At 33.7% G+C, this 17,139-nt stretch overlaps 1 protein-coding gene across 1 annotated transcript in view; it reads left to right on the top strand.

Moving 5' to 3' along the window:
* The window catches only part of ABCA9 (ATP binding cassette subfamily A member 9), a 116,895-nt gene extending 103,885 nt beyond the window's left edge, over window positions 1-13,010 (top strand). Inside the window, exons 33-40 of the mRNA XM_012548549.3 lie at window positions 1,192-1,370; window positions 1,821-1,896; window positions 1,974-2,068; window positions 3,036-3,155; window positions 3,436-3,576; window positions 9,906-9,985; window positions 11,962-12,017; window positions 12,155-13,010. Of these exons, the coding sequence (XP_012404003.2) occupies window positions 1,192-1,370; window positions 1,821-1,896; window positions 1,974-2,068; window positions 3,036-3,155; window positions 3,436-3,576; window positions 9,906-9,985; window positions 11,962-12,017; window positions 12,155-12,253 (846 nt within the window). The 3' untranslated portion in view covers window positions 12,254-13,010. The remainder of the gene's footprint in view (window positions 1-1,191; window positions 1,371-1,820; window positions 1,897-1,973; window positions 2,069-3,035; window positions 3,156-3,435; window positions 3,577-9,905; window positions 9,986-11,961; window positions 12,018-12,154) is intronic.
* Window positions 13,011-17,139: the final 4,129 nt, after the last annotated feature.

Below are 17,139 nucleotides of genomic sequence, written 5' to 3'. Positions count from 1 at the left end.
TTGGGGACTCCTAACACAAGCCTGGAGACACCCATCACTGTTAGGGTATCACCCCTAAAAAAATAATCTAATATACAGAGGAGTTTGCTTATGTGGAAAAAATGCTTACACCAGGAAGTCATTGAATTTTTTAAGTACTGAAGAAAAGCAAAGCAAGTTTTAAGACTTCCTTCAAGGAATATAAATAAAAATAGAAGAAGAATAAGGAACTTAAAACAGAGGGTTGAGGTAGGGAGTAGGGAAGAGTTAGTGAGTGATATTAATAATAAACTGATCAGGTAAGAAAAGAACCAATATTTACCACATCTTTGAAAAAAAGACCAGAGAGAGTACTGTTAGGTAAAAATAATGGTGACTATTGAGGAAAATGCAAGGCTGATGATCCTGGTAGTTGCAGTAAATATGGATCAAGGGGCTAATGAGATCTGAATATGGTGAGGAACCATAAGCCCTACTAGAAAAATCTTGAAAATGTGGGATATCTATTTTTTATATGTAGATCTATTCCTTACTTTTGTGTAGACTTCATATGCCATACTTATTTTATTATATTTTTTCAGAGCTTAATTATTGCAAGTGTTATTTTTCCTTCCTTTTATAATACTGGAGAAACTGAGGCAAGATAGAGATTAGAGAATTTTTAATAATTTATTTTAATTTCTGAGAGGGAGACATTTTCTGGGAGTAGAATCCATTCTTCTCCCAGAGCTGAACTGGACTTTTGTCTCCAAGAATTCAGCATCAAATGTGAGATTCTAAGGATTTTTATAGGGTACAAAGGCAGAAGTGGGGTGGGAATGAATGAGCACTGGCAAGTAGGGATTTCCAGGAATGGACCATCAATCTGGTTCTGACAAGGTGGGGGATGAGGACTATAAATTCTTTATAACTTAGGAGGACTTAGGAACCCAAGTTGTCTAAAACTGAAGACCTTCCCTTATCTGAAATTAAACATTTACAGTTTATGACCCTAGAATAGCCAGCCCTAAGTTACATCAGTTGTAATAGTAAGGAAGGGAGGGGTTACAACCAGGGGAATTGAGGCACAACAATTTAGGGAAACTGAGGCAGTATAATTTAGGGAAACTGAGGCAGAACAATAAAAAGAAACTGTGGCACAACACTATAATATAAAAGGTTTATGAGAAGAAATGTATAAAACAAAAGCTGAGCATTGATTGTTTTGAATAGGTGGTACTGAAAGGGAACAGGTCATCCCTGAGTCAACAAGGTGCTGACACAATCAAGTTCCTTGGGTATTGTCCTCAGGAAAACTCACTGTGGCGAAACCTTACAGTAAGAGATCATCTAGAAGTGTTTGCTGCAGTGAAAGGGATGAAGAAAGAAGATGCCACGATTATGATTTCACGGTATAGTATGGAGTGAAATTTCAGTTCTCTGTAAGAAGGGACAGGAAAAAGTATGATCATGGAGATTAGATTAACAGTATTTAAGTCATCAGACATGGAGTTGGACAGGTACCTTTTTTTCCTAGGTTTAAGTTCAGAGATATTTTAGACAAACTATAGAATATAAATCCGAAAGATGAAAGATTGATCAAAGGAAATTGAAAAGAAATAATTGAAAACAGCAATAACAAGTAAATTATACATTTTTTTTCATGGAATTTCCAGAGAGCAACAGAACTCTTTTTTTTTTTTTTTGAATCAAATAAGTTACAGTACTCAATACTTCCAATTTCAGGATGATCATTCCAACTCTTCCATATCATAATTACTCTATTTTATGAATAGGTTCGACCAATATTCCTCATTGATTAGTGTGTCTGATAAAACTTTTTTTTTGCATTTCTCCTTCAGATTAACAAATGTTCTCAAGCTACAAGAGCATATGAACGTTTCAGTCAAGGAATTATCAGCAGGCATAACTCGAAAGGTGTGTATTAGGGTTAACAATATTCTAAGTGCTCTCATTATGAATATGGTAGCAAATATTGTTTGTTTTCATTTCAGTTGTGCTTTGCACTGAGTATCTTGGGAAATCCAGCTGTTATTCTTCTGGATGAACCATCAACAGGAATGGACCCAGAAGGGCAACAACAAATGTGGTAAGTGGAAGCCTTCTACAAATTTATTCTTTTTATGGGGCCTATGACAATTACTCCTTAAAAGGGTTCGTTCCTAATAGAATTTCAATGGCTAAACCTAGGGAAATTAGAAATGAACACAAAAGATTTTTCTTTCATTTCCTATCTAATTTTTATTGAGAAAAAATACTTCATATAAAAGTCCAAAAAACTTTCCAGAGATTTTGTTGAGTTCTTACATTATATTGAATAATTTTTTCATCAGTTATTAATTTAATGCTCTTCTCTTTTCTCCTAATGTGTCTCTTCAAGAGTCTCATTGTATTTTCTCTCAGTGTTTTTCAATCCAACACCTACCCTCATACATGTAGAGTCATTTAATGTGATATGACTTCTTTCCTAATTCTGTCTTCCTGCAAAATCTTCCCTTTATTGTAATCTTAATTTTTTGCTGTGTCTACTCAAATTTAATTTGACAATTCCTCTTAAAATATTGTCATGTTTCTCATGTTGCAATCAATTGTTTTAAAAAATTAAACTTTATACATATACTTTAACATATTTAACATGTATTGGTCTACCTGCCATCTGGGGGAGGGGGTGAAGTGAAGGAGGGGAAAAAATTGGAACAAAAGGTTTTGCAACTGTCAATGCTGAAAAATTACCAATGCATATATCTTGTAAATAAAAAGCTATAATCATTTAAAAAAATTAAACTTAATAACTTTTTTGGGTTACATTTTAAGATCCAAACTGTCTCCCTCACTTTCTACTACTCCGTACCAGAGAAGACTAACATTTGACATAATTACACACACACACACACACACACACACACACGCACGCGCGCGCGCACACACACACACACACACACTAAGCATATTTCTATTTATTAGTTCTTTTTCTGGAGGTGCATTACATCTTCCTTTTAATTGATTTGAGTACTTATAATATGTTCCCTTGATTCACTTCTTTAACTTAATTTCAGGAAGGTAATTCGAGCAACATTCAAAAACAAGGAAAGTGGTGCTATCTTGACTACACATTACATGGCAGAAGCTGAGGCTGTGTGCGACCGTGTAGCCATCATGGTGTCAGGACAGTTAAAGTGAGTGAATATACTGCTACAACTGGTATATATTCATAAAATCAATGACAATACTGTGTAAAGGAAAAACTTCTTCAAGGGATGTATAAAATACAAACCTATTTATTATGTGAATAATTGGATTTACCTTTGAGTTCAAAATGGAGGATAATCTCCACCACTCACAGACCCATAAATAATGACAATGATTTAAGTTGTACTTGGATATTTTTTAACTTCTCTTTTTCTTCCCCCTTCCCCCTCTTCTTTCCCTCTTTTTCCTTCTCTTCTCTTCCTCCAGGTGCATTGGTTCTATTCAACATCTGAAAAGCAAGTTTGGCAAAGATTACTTACTGGAAATAAAAGTGAAGGAGCCTGAGCAAGTTGAGCCCCTCCATGCAGAGATTCTAAAGCTTTTCCCACAGGCAGCTCGGCAGGAAAGGTAAGGAAAACTTTTTTTCCCCTGTTGGTGGGAAAGTAGGTATTAGGCTGCCATCAATTATTTTTCCTTTGTGATAGGTCTCATTGCAGTATAGATTCCAAGGAAGAGATTTGGGAAGCAAGGGGCTTGGTTTTTCAGGCCTCAGGAGAGCAAAATAAATAAATAAATCCAGAATCCCTAAATCTTAAGTTTGAAAGCTACATTTAAAATATTATTTATTTATTTTAACAGTAGAAAAAATTTTGAATTTCTGATTGTCTAATTTTCTTTGCCCTCCATTCCCCTCCCATATGCTAAGACAAGCAATTAAATTATGTGTATGAAATAATGCAAAACATATTTACATATTAGCCATATTACCAAAAAGCAAGAAAATTAAGTGATGAATTTATTCTTCAATTTGCACTCAGAGTTTATCAGTTTTCTTTGGAGGTGGATAGCATTTTTTAATTGAGTCCTTTAGAATTATCTTGAATCACTGTATTGTAGCTATGTCTTTCACAGTTGTTCATCCTTATAATATTACTGTGATAATGTAGAATAATCTCTTTGTGCTGCTTACTTCACTTCACATGAATTCATATTTCCAGGTTTTTGAAATCTATCACTCTTATCATTTCTTATTATACAATAGTATTCCATCACAATCATGTACTACAACTTGTTCAGACCCAAGTGACAGACATGCCCTCAATGCCAATTTTTTCCACCATAAAAAGAGTTTCTATAAATATGTGTATGTATTGTTGCTGTTGTTGTTGTTTCCCATTTTCTTTGCTCTTTTGGGGATACAGATCTAGTTGTGGTATTGCTGGATCAAAGTATATATACTGTTTTATAGCCCTTTAGGCATACTTCCAAATTATTTTCCAGAATAGTTGGACCAATTTACAACTCCACCAAGAATATATTAGTGTTCCTGTTTTTCCATATCCCCTTCAGCATTTGTCATTTTCATATTCTGCCATGTTATCCAATCTGTTAAGTTTGAGGTGGTACTTCAGAGTTGTTTTAGTTTGCATTTCTCAGCAGTGAGTTAAAGTATTTTTTCCCATATAGTTAGGGATGGCTTTGATTTCTTCCTTTGAAAATTGTCTATTCATATCCCTTGACCATTTATCAGTTGGGGAATAAATTAATAGTCTAATAAAACTGATGCAGTTCTCTATATATTTGAGAAATGAGCTCTTTATCAGAGGAACTTAGGATTTTAAAAAATTACTTCATTGCCTATATTATCTTTTTTTTTAGCAAAATGTAGATTCTCTGATTACCGTTTTAAATTAGGCCTCTTTTTGCTTGTACTTTGTTTGAGATCATAATTGAGAAATAGTCATATTTCTACTTTTTTAAAATTTTAGATTAAACATATTAGATTTTGCTCTAGCCCTTTATTTTAACTCTCTGGTGTGTCTTTCTCTTTCAAGAGTGTTTCTTGTAAAAACAAACACACAAACAAACATATTATTGGATTTAGTTTTTAATCCATCCTGCTTTTGCTTTTGTTTTATGAGTTTGCTCATAACATTCAAATGCATAGTTATGATTTTTAGGTATTTCCCGCCATTCATTTTTCTTCTATTTATTCTCTCTCTCTTTTTATTCTGTTCCTCTTCAAAAGTCTGTATTGCTTCTGACTGCTGTATCCCTTAATCTATCCTTCTTTTATCATCCCCTCCCTCTTATGTTATCTCTGTCCTTTCTTAATTCCCCATTGAGCCTCTGTGTGTGTGTGTGTGTGTGTGTGTGTGTGTGTGTGAATGTGTGTGCATTTCTCCCTTTTGAATCAATTCTGATGAGATTCAAGCATTTCCTGTCACATTCCCAACTCAAATTTTCCTCCACATTGTAAAAGTTTTTCCTTACATGTCTCAATTATATTTATTTTCTCTTCTTCCCTTTCTTCCTTTTCCCTCCTCCTTCTGCCAGAATATTTCTCTTTCTTATCCCTTCATTTTAAAAATATCTATAAAATGCCTTCTAATAGCCCTAATAATGATAAGATTCTTAACAATTACATGTATTCTCTTCCCATATGAAAATATAGTTTAATCTTATTAATCCTTTTATCATTTTTCTTTTCTGTTTGCTTTTTCATGATTCTCTCAAATTTTATGTTTGAATGTGAAATTTTCGATTTACTTTTGGTCTTTTCACCAGGAAAGCTTGAAAGTGATATACTTCACTGAGTATTTCCTCCTCCTTCTTCCCCTTCCCCAGAAGGATTATATTGAGTCTTGGTGGGTAGATTATTCTTGGTTTTAATCCTAACTCTTCATCTTTCAGAGTATCGTATTCCAGACCCTCCATTCTTTGAACATGTTAACAGCTAAATCTTGTGTGAACTTGACTATGGATCCATGATATTTGGATGTTTCCTTTGGCAGCATATACTATGTTATGCTTCATCTGAGAGCTCTAGAATTTGGCTATAATATTCCTGGAGTTTTCATTTTAGGTTCTCTTTCAGGAAGTGATTGACAGATTATTTTGTTTTCTATTTTATCCTCTGGATCTAAGATATTGAAATAGTTTTCCTTATAATTCCTTGAAATATGATGAGTATGATCTTTTTATTTATCATAGCTCTCAGGTAGTCCAATAATTCTTAAATTATTTCTTCTCAATCTATTTTCTAGTTTAGTTGTTTGACTAATAAAATAATTCACATTTTTTCTATATTTTTCATTTTATTTGACCTTACTGTTTCTCAGTGTCTCATGGAGTCATTAGTTTCTACTTTCTCAATTGTAGTTTTTAAGGAAATATTTTTCTTCAGTGAATTTTTGTACCTCTTTTCTATTTGACTAAGTCAGCTTTTTAAGGAATTCTTTTCTTCAGTGAATTTCTGTGTCTCTTTTGTGAATAGATCAATTCTATTTTTTATTGTAGCTTTTTATTTACAAGTTATATGCATAGGTGATATGCAGCATTGACAATTGTCAAACCTTTTGTTCCAGTTTTTCCCTTCCTTCCTCCCACCCCCTCCCCAAGATGCCAGGTTGACCAATACATGTTAAGTATGTTAAAGTATAAATTAAATACAATTTAATTCTATTTTAAGGTGTTATTTTCTTCTATATTTATGTGTGTATGTGTGTGTGAGACTCTTTTACTAAGCTGTTTATTCTCTTTTCATAATACTCTTGCATTATCTCATTTCATTTTCCTTTACTAATCTTATCTTTTTCTTTTACTCTTCCAGTAATTTTTCTGAGCTTTTGTCCAATTTTAATTTTTCTTTGACGTTTTGTTTGCAGGGATTTTCATGATATTTCTTTATATTCAGCTAGGGGGAAGAGAGAGGCTTTTGTGCTGCAATTTTCAGAGATCTTTCTTAGAGTGTTCAACTTTTGGGTGTTTTTTTGAAGTTGTGCTATCTTGGGAACCATGTGCTAGCACGGTTCTCCTTGTCTGTTCTCTGTACTTTACCTAGGAAGTTCTTCTGTATTCCCCTGTATTCTCTTAAACTGTGATCAGGGCTCCTAATAATCTAATTTACAAGCTTAATTACAAACTCTTCTCTGTGCTCTGGAACTGCAACCCAGAACTGTATGGACAATGGAGTTGCCAAATAGTATTTAGTCCTTCACCTAGGGTAAGTTTAGGGTTCTCTGTCATCTCTTTCTTACAAAATGTTCAACCCTTCTTATTATCTATGGCATGAGAGTTGCTTCTGCTATTGTCACAGTGACCTCCAAGGCCCATTAGAGGGCCAGCTCCCACTTGCCTGTAGCAGACCTCCCCTATTTATCTCCTACATTGTCTTAGGATGGAAAAATGTCTACCTTGACCTTGTGTTGGCTGTGCTGCTCCAGAACTTGATTTGATTGGTTATTTTACTTATTTGGAAAGAAATGTTGGAAAAATTTGACTGATTTCATGCCTCCACTCCACCATCATGGTTCTTCTCTTGAAAGTTACCTTTGCAATGAACTAATGTAACTTACTCTTTTTTTTCCCTCAATAGTATATTATTTTTGCAAATACATGTAAATACATGTTTTTATCATTCATTTTTATAATATTTTGTGTACCAAATTTTTCTCTCTCCCTCCCTGCCCCCAAGACAACAAGAAATCTGATAGAAGTTGAATATGTGCAATCCTTTCCAATCTATTCATATTTGTCATGTTATACAAGAGAAATTAGACCAAAAAAGAAAAAAAATCTTGAAGAAGAAACAAACAAACAAAAGGTGAAAATGCTATACTTTATTTTGCATTTAGTCAATACAGAATCTCTCCCTGGATACTATTGGCATTTTCTATCCCAAGTCTATTGGAATTGCCTTGAATCATCACATTGTTGAGAAAGTCAAGTCCATCAGAGTTGATCATCACACAATCTTGCTGTTACTGTGTACAATGTTCTCCTGGTTCTGCTCCCTTCACTCAGTATCAGTTCATGTAATTCTTTCCAGGCTTTTCTGAAATCAGCATGCTCATCATTTTGTCTGGAAGAATAATATTTCATTACATTCATGTACCATAACTCATTCAGCCATTCCCTAATTAATGTCCATTCACTCAATTTCCAATTCCTTTCCACTACAAAAAGAGCTGCCACAAACATTTTTCCCATGTGGGTCATTTCCCCTCTTTTATGATCTCTTTGTAATATAGACCCAGTAGTGAGACTGCTGGTTCAAAGAGTATGCACAGTTTTATAGCTATTTGTGCATAGTTCTAAATTAATGCAATCCATTCTTAAACCAAGAAACCTCTCTACAACATCACTGAAGAGTTGTCATCTAGCTCTACATAAAAAGATACAACGAGGACGTAGGGGATCCATTACCTTCTCATGTGGCCTAAGTAACATTTGAGCATCTCTCATTATTAAGAAGTTTTTTCTTTTAATAAATGTTTCTTCAACTTCCATTCAATATTCACAGCAGCAACAAGAAGTTGAGAAATTGACTCTCTGGACATCAGAAGGCAAAAAAACAATATCTCCATTAAATAAAATAAGAGGCTAGGAAAACTTTTTTATCGTGTATATGACTCTAAATAATAATTCCACTTTACCTGAAGCAATGGCATGGTGAGGCGAGGTGACCTAAGGAAATTGTCTAGAAGTTGGGGACCTAAGGCCCAATGAAAGGAAGTCCAAGAATTCTACCACTTGAAAGAGAAATAGACTAGGCTGTTGTTGAAATGGCTCCAGATCAAGAAGCTGAGGTGGAGCACACTTGTACCATAAAAAGACCTTGGTGTACCACCTTAGTTATTATATAGACTCATCTTGATTGAATTGGGCATAAAGTATGGTCTTCCATAATTAGGTTCAGTCATGCAAGGAGCAGTGGTGACAGTATAGCCTTCTCAGAATCTAACCCAATGATTGCAATGATTGCCAGTGATGCAATTGATGAATCCTGTTCTCCACAGTCCTGAAAAGAGCACAGAAATGGAAGGGTACCATGAGGCAATGGAGATTTACTGGAATGAAAGAAGTCCAATCCCACTCCCTTGTCATAGGACAAATCTGTTTGCCTTACTTCATTTATAATTCTGTTATACTGTAAGGTATTTGGAGAAAAGAAACAGGATGGGAAAAGGCTGGAATATGGGAGTGAAGCAAAAATTCAACTACTTTGTTATTCTAGTAATGTGCATTGATGAATGTGTTACATTGGGAGATTAGTATCAGAGTTATCATCATATAGATTATGGAGAAAACCTTGCATCAAAAAGATTTAAACGACAAATACAACAGTTTTGTTCAATTATTTTTTTTCTTAAAGGGAGTAAATATACTTACTATGTGAATAATAAACTATGACAACTAAGCAGAAGTGAATTAAAATAGCACAAGTGCTTTCCTTACAAACCTGTGATTTAGAATGGCGAAATTTATTCTATGTCTTACTGCCTTTTCCCCTACACTAATCTGTTGCTTGCCTTTGAGATAGATCCTGAATGTTTTTCTGTAATTTAATGGTATTTTCATTCTCTTTGGAAAACATTTTTGATTGGGATCAGAGGATGGATTGTTGGGTAGGAATAAAAAAAGAGTGAGGTGATTTTGGCATGCTGACAAACTAAGGGGCTATAGGAAGTAGAGCTGAGCAGAATATTATAGGTGGGGAATGTAGAATGAGGGATAATGAATTCCTGACTGGAGGGGAATGGTCAGAAGTTAGAGATTAGACAGGGAGATTAGAAAACATGATTCTTTGTGTGTGTGAATTGCATTAGTTTCATATTTGTTAATCTATAAGACTAAACTTTTCCTTTTAATAGACAGAAAATTATTACCAATAGTGTCATGCTTTTTCAAGATGTTAAAATTAAAGAATAAATCTTAATTTTTCTTCTTCCCAGATATTCCTCATTGATGGTCTATAAATTGCCTGTGGAGGTTGTATACCCTCTCTCTCAGGCCTTTTCCAAATTAGAAGCAGGTAAGAGGGATGATTTTAAAAAGGGAGGTTCTATGTAAAAGATAATGACAATAGAAAGACAACAATAATAATTAAGCAAAGTTCCTGGCACATAGAAAATACTTGTTTATTGGTGATGATAGTATTTATATAATACTTCAAGAATCATAGGGTGTTTTCCTCACAACATTGTTGTTAGATAGGTAGGACAAGTATTATCCTCATCATTGTTCCTAATAAGGAAACCAAGACCAATAATAGCAGAGAGCTAGAAGTTGCTAGAGCATGAGTAAAATAAAATCAACAAAGTGCAATAAAATATCAGCAATTTAGGCAATGAATTGAATGATAAATTTTAATGTAATTAATATAAATGTAACATTTTGTATTATGTCAATAATATATAATAGTGTTATATAATTCTAATATAAGTACATAAATATTATGTAATCAAATATTATGTTATTATGGCAATACTATTAATAATATATTAGCATGAATATGTGATAAAACAAAAAAACAGAGACCTATATTCATATCCTTATTCAGTACTTACTATACTGGTATGACAAGATACAATGTATTTAATCTTTCTGGGTCTTAGCTTCTCATTCATAAAATTAAGGAGATGGACTTGTGAAAAAGAATCTATATTTTATTTTATTTTTCTGTACTTGCCAGTCAATAAGCATTTATTAAGTCCTTATTGTATGCCAGGCACAGTATTAAGCACTAGAAACAAACACAAGTGTTTGAAAGAAAGACAGGAACATTTACTGACTGTAGGACCTTGAGCAAGATACTTAATTTCTTTTCATCTTATTAAATTTATTGATAATAAAACAAGATGACCTCTAAGATCTCTTCCAGATATAAATTTATGATCCAATGACACTAGGAGGAGAATAGTAGGATTTTAAACCAGTCTAGCACTGTGCTTTGAGATGACAGGGTATATGACAGGGTTGCTTGTAAATAATAAACTTAAGCACTACTCAACACCATTGTATATAGCCTCAAGACAGAGCTTCAGTTATGAATGGATAGGTTTTAAAAATCAAAGAAATCACAGAAGAGAAAGAAAAGAGCCAAGAGAATAATGAAGAGGAAAAAACTTGGTATCACATTTTAGATTCTATCTGTGAAGGAATCAGCAGCAGTATGACAATATAATAAATTATTTGTTGTTCAGTTGGTTTAGTCATATCCAACTTTTCTTAACTCCATTTGTGATTTTCTTGACAAAGATACTGGAGTAATTTGCCATTTTCTTCATATATATGAAGTGCTTTAAAAACTTAAACTACAATATAAATGCTAATTATTAATTATATCTTCATTGAATTATTTCTTATGTTGCAAGGAAAGCAGAATTTTCTATCATTAAATGTCTCTACATAAATAATATTGAAAAGTTTAATTATTACATATCTGTCCATAAAGTGTTGTACCCCTGGAAATTAATTTTGGCCTGTATATCTGAGTAAATTTGTCTATATGAAGGATCTTACTTGTAGTCTAATTAGCAGATAGAGGGCATAGTATTTGAAATGATTAACCATAAAATGTGTAGCTGAATGGTATATTTACTAAAATTCCAGGCCTGGAATCAAGAATACTCATCTTCCTGAATTAAAATCTCAAACACTAATCATGTGACTTTGGGGAAGTCATTTAACCCTGTCTGCCTCAGTTTCCTCATCCTTAAATGAGCTGGAGAAGGAAATGGAAACCACTCTAATATTTTTCCAAGAAAATCCCAAATGAGGTTAGACAGAGTCAGACACAATTGAAAAAATGACTAAACAACAGCAAATCCTCACAAAGCCATGAAATTATCTATTTATTTTAAACTCCAGATATAAACCAAACACTATATTTTCTTAAATGATGTAATAATATTTTCCTCACCTTCTGCATTTTGTTCTGTGCTGTTTTATTTTTTTATGCCCAGAGGGAAACACAAATTTCTGATATTGTTTTTTTCTCTTATGCAGCTAAATCTACCTTCAACCTGGAGGAATATAGTCTTTCTCAGTCTACTTTGGAACAGGTATGTGTATTTTTTTTTAAGTCTTAATTTTCTATATATTGTTAATACCTCCTTTCTCCTGTTCCCTTATGGATAGAATGGGCAAATTTTTCATTTCTTTTTTTCTTGCTCTTCTTTTTTCCTTTTCCTTCTTTCAGGTATTCCTTGAGCTCTCAAAAGAGCAAGAGCTTGGAGATTTGGATGTGGAATTGGATACAACAGTAAAATGGAAACTGCTCCCTCAGGAAGAGCCTTAAAGACCCACACTGCCTACATTTATTTTTTAATTTCATGACTAATTTTAGTCTCATGAATTTACATTATTAAACTTTTATATCATTGCAGAAAAAGTTAATCAAGTATTTTATATTTTTACTTAGTAATTAAATAAATATCATAATAACTTTTCTTGTTAGAATAAGGAAAGGAAGGCTTGTAGTCAAAACAGTTACCATCATTAACAATGGTATTGACTGGATTGAGTCCAATGTGCAGTGATTTCGTGTGTATTTTCATACCTTTCTAATTTCGTGTGTATTTTCATACCTTTTTAAGTAAATTTTCTGTAAAATGTGAATAAATTAGGTTCTATGGGATTGTTTTTAATATGCATAGGAGTGGTGGTAATGTTTCTAATAGTGTGGGGGGTAGAAAGTGAAATATTGATGAACAGAATTGGTTACTCTCTCTTTCAGTGCCTACCTTTATGTGAATAGTGTCTCTCTTTCCTAACTTGTTTTTTTTTTTAGGTTAGAATTTTCCCATAGTCAATTCCTAGGGCTTTGTACCTTTAGGGTGGTTCATCTTTCAAACTTGGTGCAGAAAAAACAAAAGAAAATAGAATGTACTTGAGGCAACTACCTCAGAAAACTAATCCAGTTCATTTATAATCCCTCTTCACCTTACAATCAGAATTACCTTGAGTCACTGGTTCTAGACATTGATCTGATTTTATATATTCTTTCTGCTTTGGGGAAATTATTAAATATCTATCAATAAAATATCTTTTGTTGTTCCAGGTTTCTGAATTTTTGTGCCAGGAAATACCTTTTAGCATTCCTAAACATCATCAGTCTATTAACTCGTGTAGCTAACTGATCATTTATCACTTTCTCAGCTGTATTTATTCCAAGGACACAAAGAACTTACTCTAAAGAACCAAATTATCTTAGAGCAGTGCTTACTCATTTGTAACTCCCAGGGACTCCTGAGGACTCCTGAGACTCTTTTTGGAGAGTTTATGAGATCAAACAATTTTCATAATAGTAACAATGATACTAATTTTAATTTCTAATACAGTAGATAAAACCCACATAAAAACCTTTTTGAGATCCTCACTAATTTTAAAATGTGAAGAGACCAAAAGTCAGAGAACTGCTAAGAGAAACTGATTTCTTTTAAAACAAAGGACACAAAGAAATACAAAAACTAACTGAAGAAAACCACACAGTTGAAAATTAAAACAGGTCAAATAGAAGCTAATGACTCTAAAACATCAGTCAAACTAAATAAAAAAAATTTAAAAAATAGAAGAAAATATAAAATACCTCATTGGAAAGTATCAACGAAAAAGACATTAAAGAAAAGGATTATACTGGGAAAAGAGGAAAGGGGAAGTATAATGGGACAAATTAGATCATATGAAGAAGCACAAAAGACCTAATTAATACATTCAGAGAATTGTTTGAAACTTGATATGTTTAGGTTCAAAGAGGGAATAACTTAATCATTCAGTTGAGTATAGAAATTTATCTTACCCTATAAAGAAGTAGGAGGAGAAAGAAGAAATAAAAGGGAGAGGCTGAATAGAAGGAAGGGCAATAACACTGGGAGAAAGGAGTAAGAAAAGCAGGAGAGATGGAAGAAGATAGGGCAAGTAATGGGTGGAGTGGTTAATAAAACAAAATGCTACTAAGGAGGGACAAAGTGTAAAGAGAGAACAAAAGTATATGCAGAGGAGAAAATAGGATGGAGGGAAATACAGAGATGGTAATTATAACTGTGAAAGATGAACTCTCCCATAAACAAAAGCCAATATCAGAGTGGATTTAAAAAAACAGAATCCTACAATATGTTGTTTAGAAGAAACACATTTGACACAAAGAGATACATACAGAGTAAAGGTAAAAGGCTGGAGCAGAATTTGTGATGCTTCAGCTGAAGCAAAAAAAAAAAAAAAAAGTAGCCATTCTGATCTCAGATAAAGCAAAAATGAAATTAGATCTAATATAAAAAACATAAAGAAGGAAATATATCTTAATAAAAAGGTACTATAAACAACAAAGTAGTAATGACCACCAAGTGGTAGAACCTACAAATTTCTAGAGAAGATAATAAGCCAGTCAAAGGAAGAAATTGACAATAAAAAATTGGGAAATGAGTAGATGACTATCAATTGGGGAATGACTGAGTCAATAAATTTTGATACATGAAGATAATAGAATATTATTGTTCTATAAAACATGATAAATAGGCTGACTTTAGAATGGTCAAGAAAGGTTTCCATTAACTGATACTGAGAAAAATAAGCAGAAAACAATAACGGCAAGAATGTAGATGATCAACTTGGTTCTTCTGAGTGATCCAAGGCAATCCCAGAAAGTTCTGGATAGAAAACATCATCTGCATCCTGGAAAAAAAAAAAAACAATGGAGATTGAATGGCATTTAATCTTGTTTGCCTCCATTTTCTCATACTTAAAATGAGCTGAAGAAGAAAATGACAAACCATTCCAGTACCTTTGATAAGAAAACTCCAAATGGAGTCACAGAGTCACACACAACTGAAACAACTAAACAACAAGAAAAATATACACACATGTGATGGCCCATGGGATCTTGAAGAGTCAAACATGACTGAATGACTGAGCAAAAATGCACATTATGTACATACATATATATATACAATACATATAAAAATATATATGTATATGAACAAACACACATGTGTACATCTATATATGTGAAGGCTTAAAGAAGTTTTCTCTCTCTCTCTCTATATATATACATACATAGTTGCAGTATGAATTTCAAATATATTAACTATGAAACTTATGAGACACATTCCATATTCTTTCTTAAATTTGATTTAACTTAAGATGAACTTTTCACATAAAACTGATTCATATGAAACTTGAGTATGACCTCAGTAATCACTAAATTTTTAATGTATATATGCATATAAATTTGTGTGTAAGTACATGCACATATATATCAGATATATTTGTATGTGTGTGTACTCATACAAATAAGTGTGTGTTTGTATATGTGTGTTTGTGTATGTGTGTGTATGTGTGCATGCATGTGTATTTTGGTGTGAATGGAACTGATTGGATGAAATTTTCTCAAGTTTATGAGACGAGGCCAAAGTCAAATGATCCCTATAGCCTTGGGTTTCAGGATCCCTATTCCTAGACCTTGAACCCTAGGATGCAGGAAGTTAGTGAAGTTGCTGGAAGTAACGTGACCTGTGGGAAGCAGACAACATTAGTGACCATTGGTCAAGAATGGTTACGTCCTTTTAGTCTATCCAATGAAAAGGTTTGGGTCTTTTGCTTTTACATCCTAGACAAGAACTGGCCAAGTTCAGGAGCAGTGATGGGAGATGGGATGGCTCCTAAGTATGTCTGGGCCTATCCCTGCAGAGATTAAATAAATGCTTTTTGTTTGTACCTGAAGATGTCTCTGATTAGTTAATTTGGGAAAGGGGGTCTAGCACCTGTCCCACACAAGTGTGTGGTGGGAAAGAGAGATAGAGAATCAGTTAGGGAAGAATCTAAAGATTGCCTTGATATATGGTGAGAGCCTGGTTGAAGTTGGATTGCAAGAATTTCATTTATAGTATAACAAAATTGAAAAGCCAAGAGACAAAAGTTCAAAGCATCTGAACAAACAATTTTGAAAAGGAGAATGTCTGGGCTAGCATTCTAGAGGATCTCTAGATGGTCCTTGGTCTCAGCAGGAGAGTCACCACAAGGATGATCAGTGATAGAATCTGGAGTCTGGAGTCTGAGCTTGAGAACACTCTCACTCACTATCTCCAGTTCCCTCAGCCCTTAAATAACTTAGTACACTTAGTACATCACTAGAGCACATTAAGCATGTGCTTATCCTAAATATTGAAAAGGAGCGTGCCTTTGAATTTTTTTCTGAAGCTTTATGCAATTTGTAGTTACTTAGTGTTTCCATGGTCTTTTGTAGACATGATTCTAACATTTGCTCCTCAGGTGCACATTCCAAGATATCATCCATGTAATGTAACAACATAACTTTTGGAAATGCTTTTCTTACTGGAGTAAGAGCAGCAGCAACATACATTTGAAACATATTAGGGCTATTTTTTTCATTCCCTGTAGCAAAACTGTCCATTCATATCTTTTATAAGGCTCAGCTAAGTTAACGCTGGGTACTGAAAAGGCAAATCTTTTCATATCCTCTTTATCTAGATGGATAGAATAGAAACAATCCTTAATGTCTATAACCCAAAGAAGCCATTCTCAAGGCAATTGAGTAGGAGATGGAAGTTCAGACTGAAGCATTACCATAGTTTCAATCTGTTCATTTACTTTTCTCACATCAATCATCATCCTCCATTTTCCAGATTTTTTTTTTCAATACCATACTATATCTAATGAGGCCTGAATTTTTTCACTTGTTAAGGGCCACTTTTAGACCAAACTGGTGTATCAGTTTTCCACTGAATGGGAACAAGTGAGAGTGCAGGCACGCCTTCAACAGCAGCCCTGCCTAAAAAGCCAAGGTACTCAATTGTAATCCTAACTGCTGTAGGATTCTCTTCCCCACAGATTGATGGGGATTTTATTTATTACAAAAGGAGTAAAAATTCCTGTTTTATCTTCAAATGTCCATCTCAAAGGGGTTGCACTAACCAGTTGCTATTGAGCTTCCTATGCCAGACATATGGGTGTCTGCCATAATCTTGGCCAATGACTAGGCCAACTGGCACCTCTAATGACTTATGATCTGCACCTGTGTCTACCAACCCTTTCAATGATATGCCATTTATATAGACAGTGAGCATAGGATCATCAGCTGTAACAGCTGCAGTTCAGAATATTCCTGGATTCTGTTGATGGGAGTCAAAATCTGGATAAATATCACCAAATTGCCTTTCAGGAGTGTGT

This window comes from Sarcophilus harrisii, chromosome 4, assembly GCF_902635505.1.
Source record: "Sarcophilus harrisii chromosome 4, mSarHar1.11, whole genome shotgun sequence".
Taxonomy (NCBI): domain Eukaryota; kingdom Metazoa; phylum Chordata; class Mammalia; order Dasyuromorphia; family Dasyuridae; genus Sarcophilus; species Sarcophilus harrisii.
The sequence above is the reverse complement of the archived record's forward strand: the minus strand, read 5'-3'. Positions and strand labels throughout refer to the sequence as shown.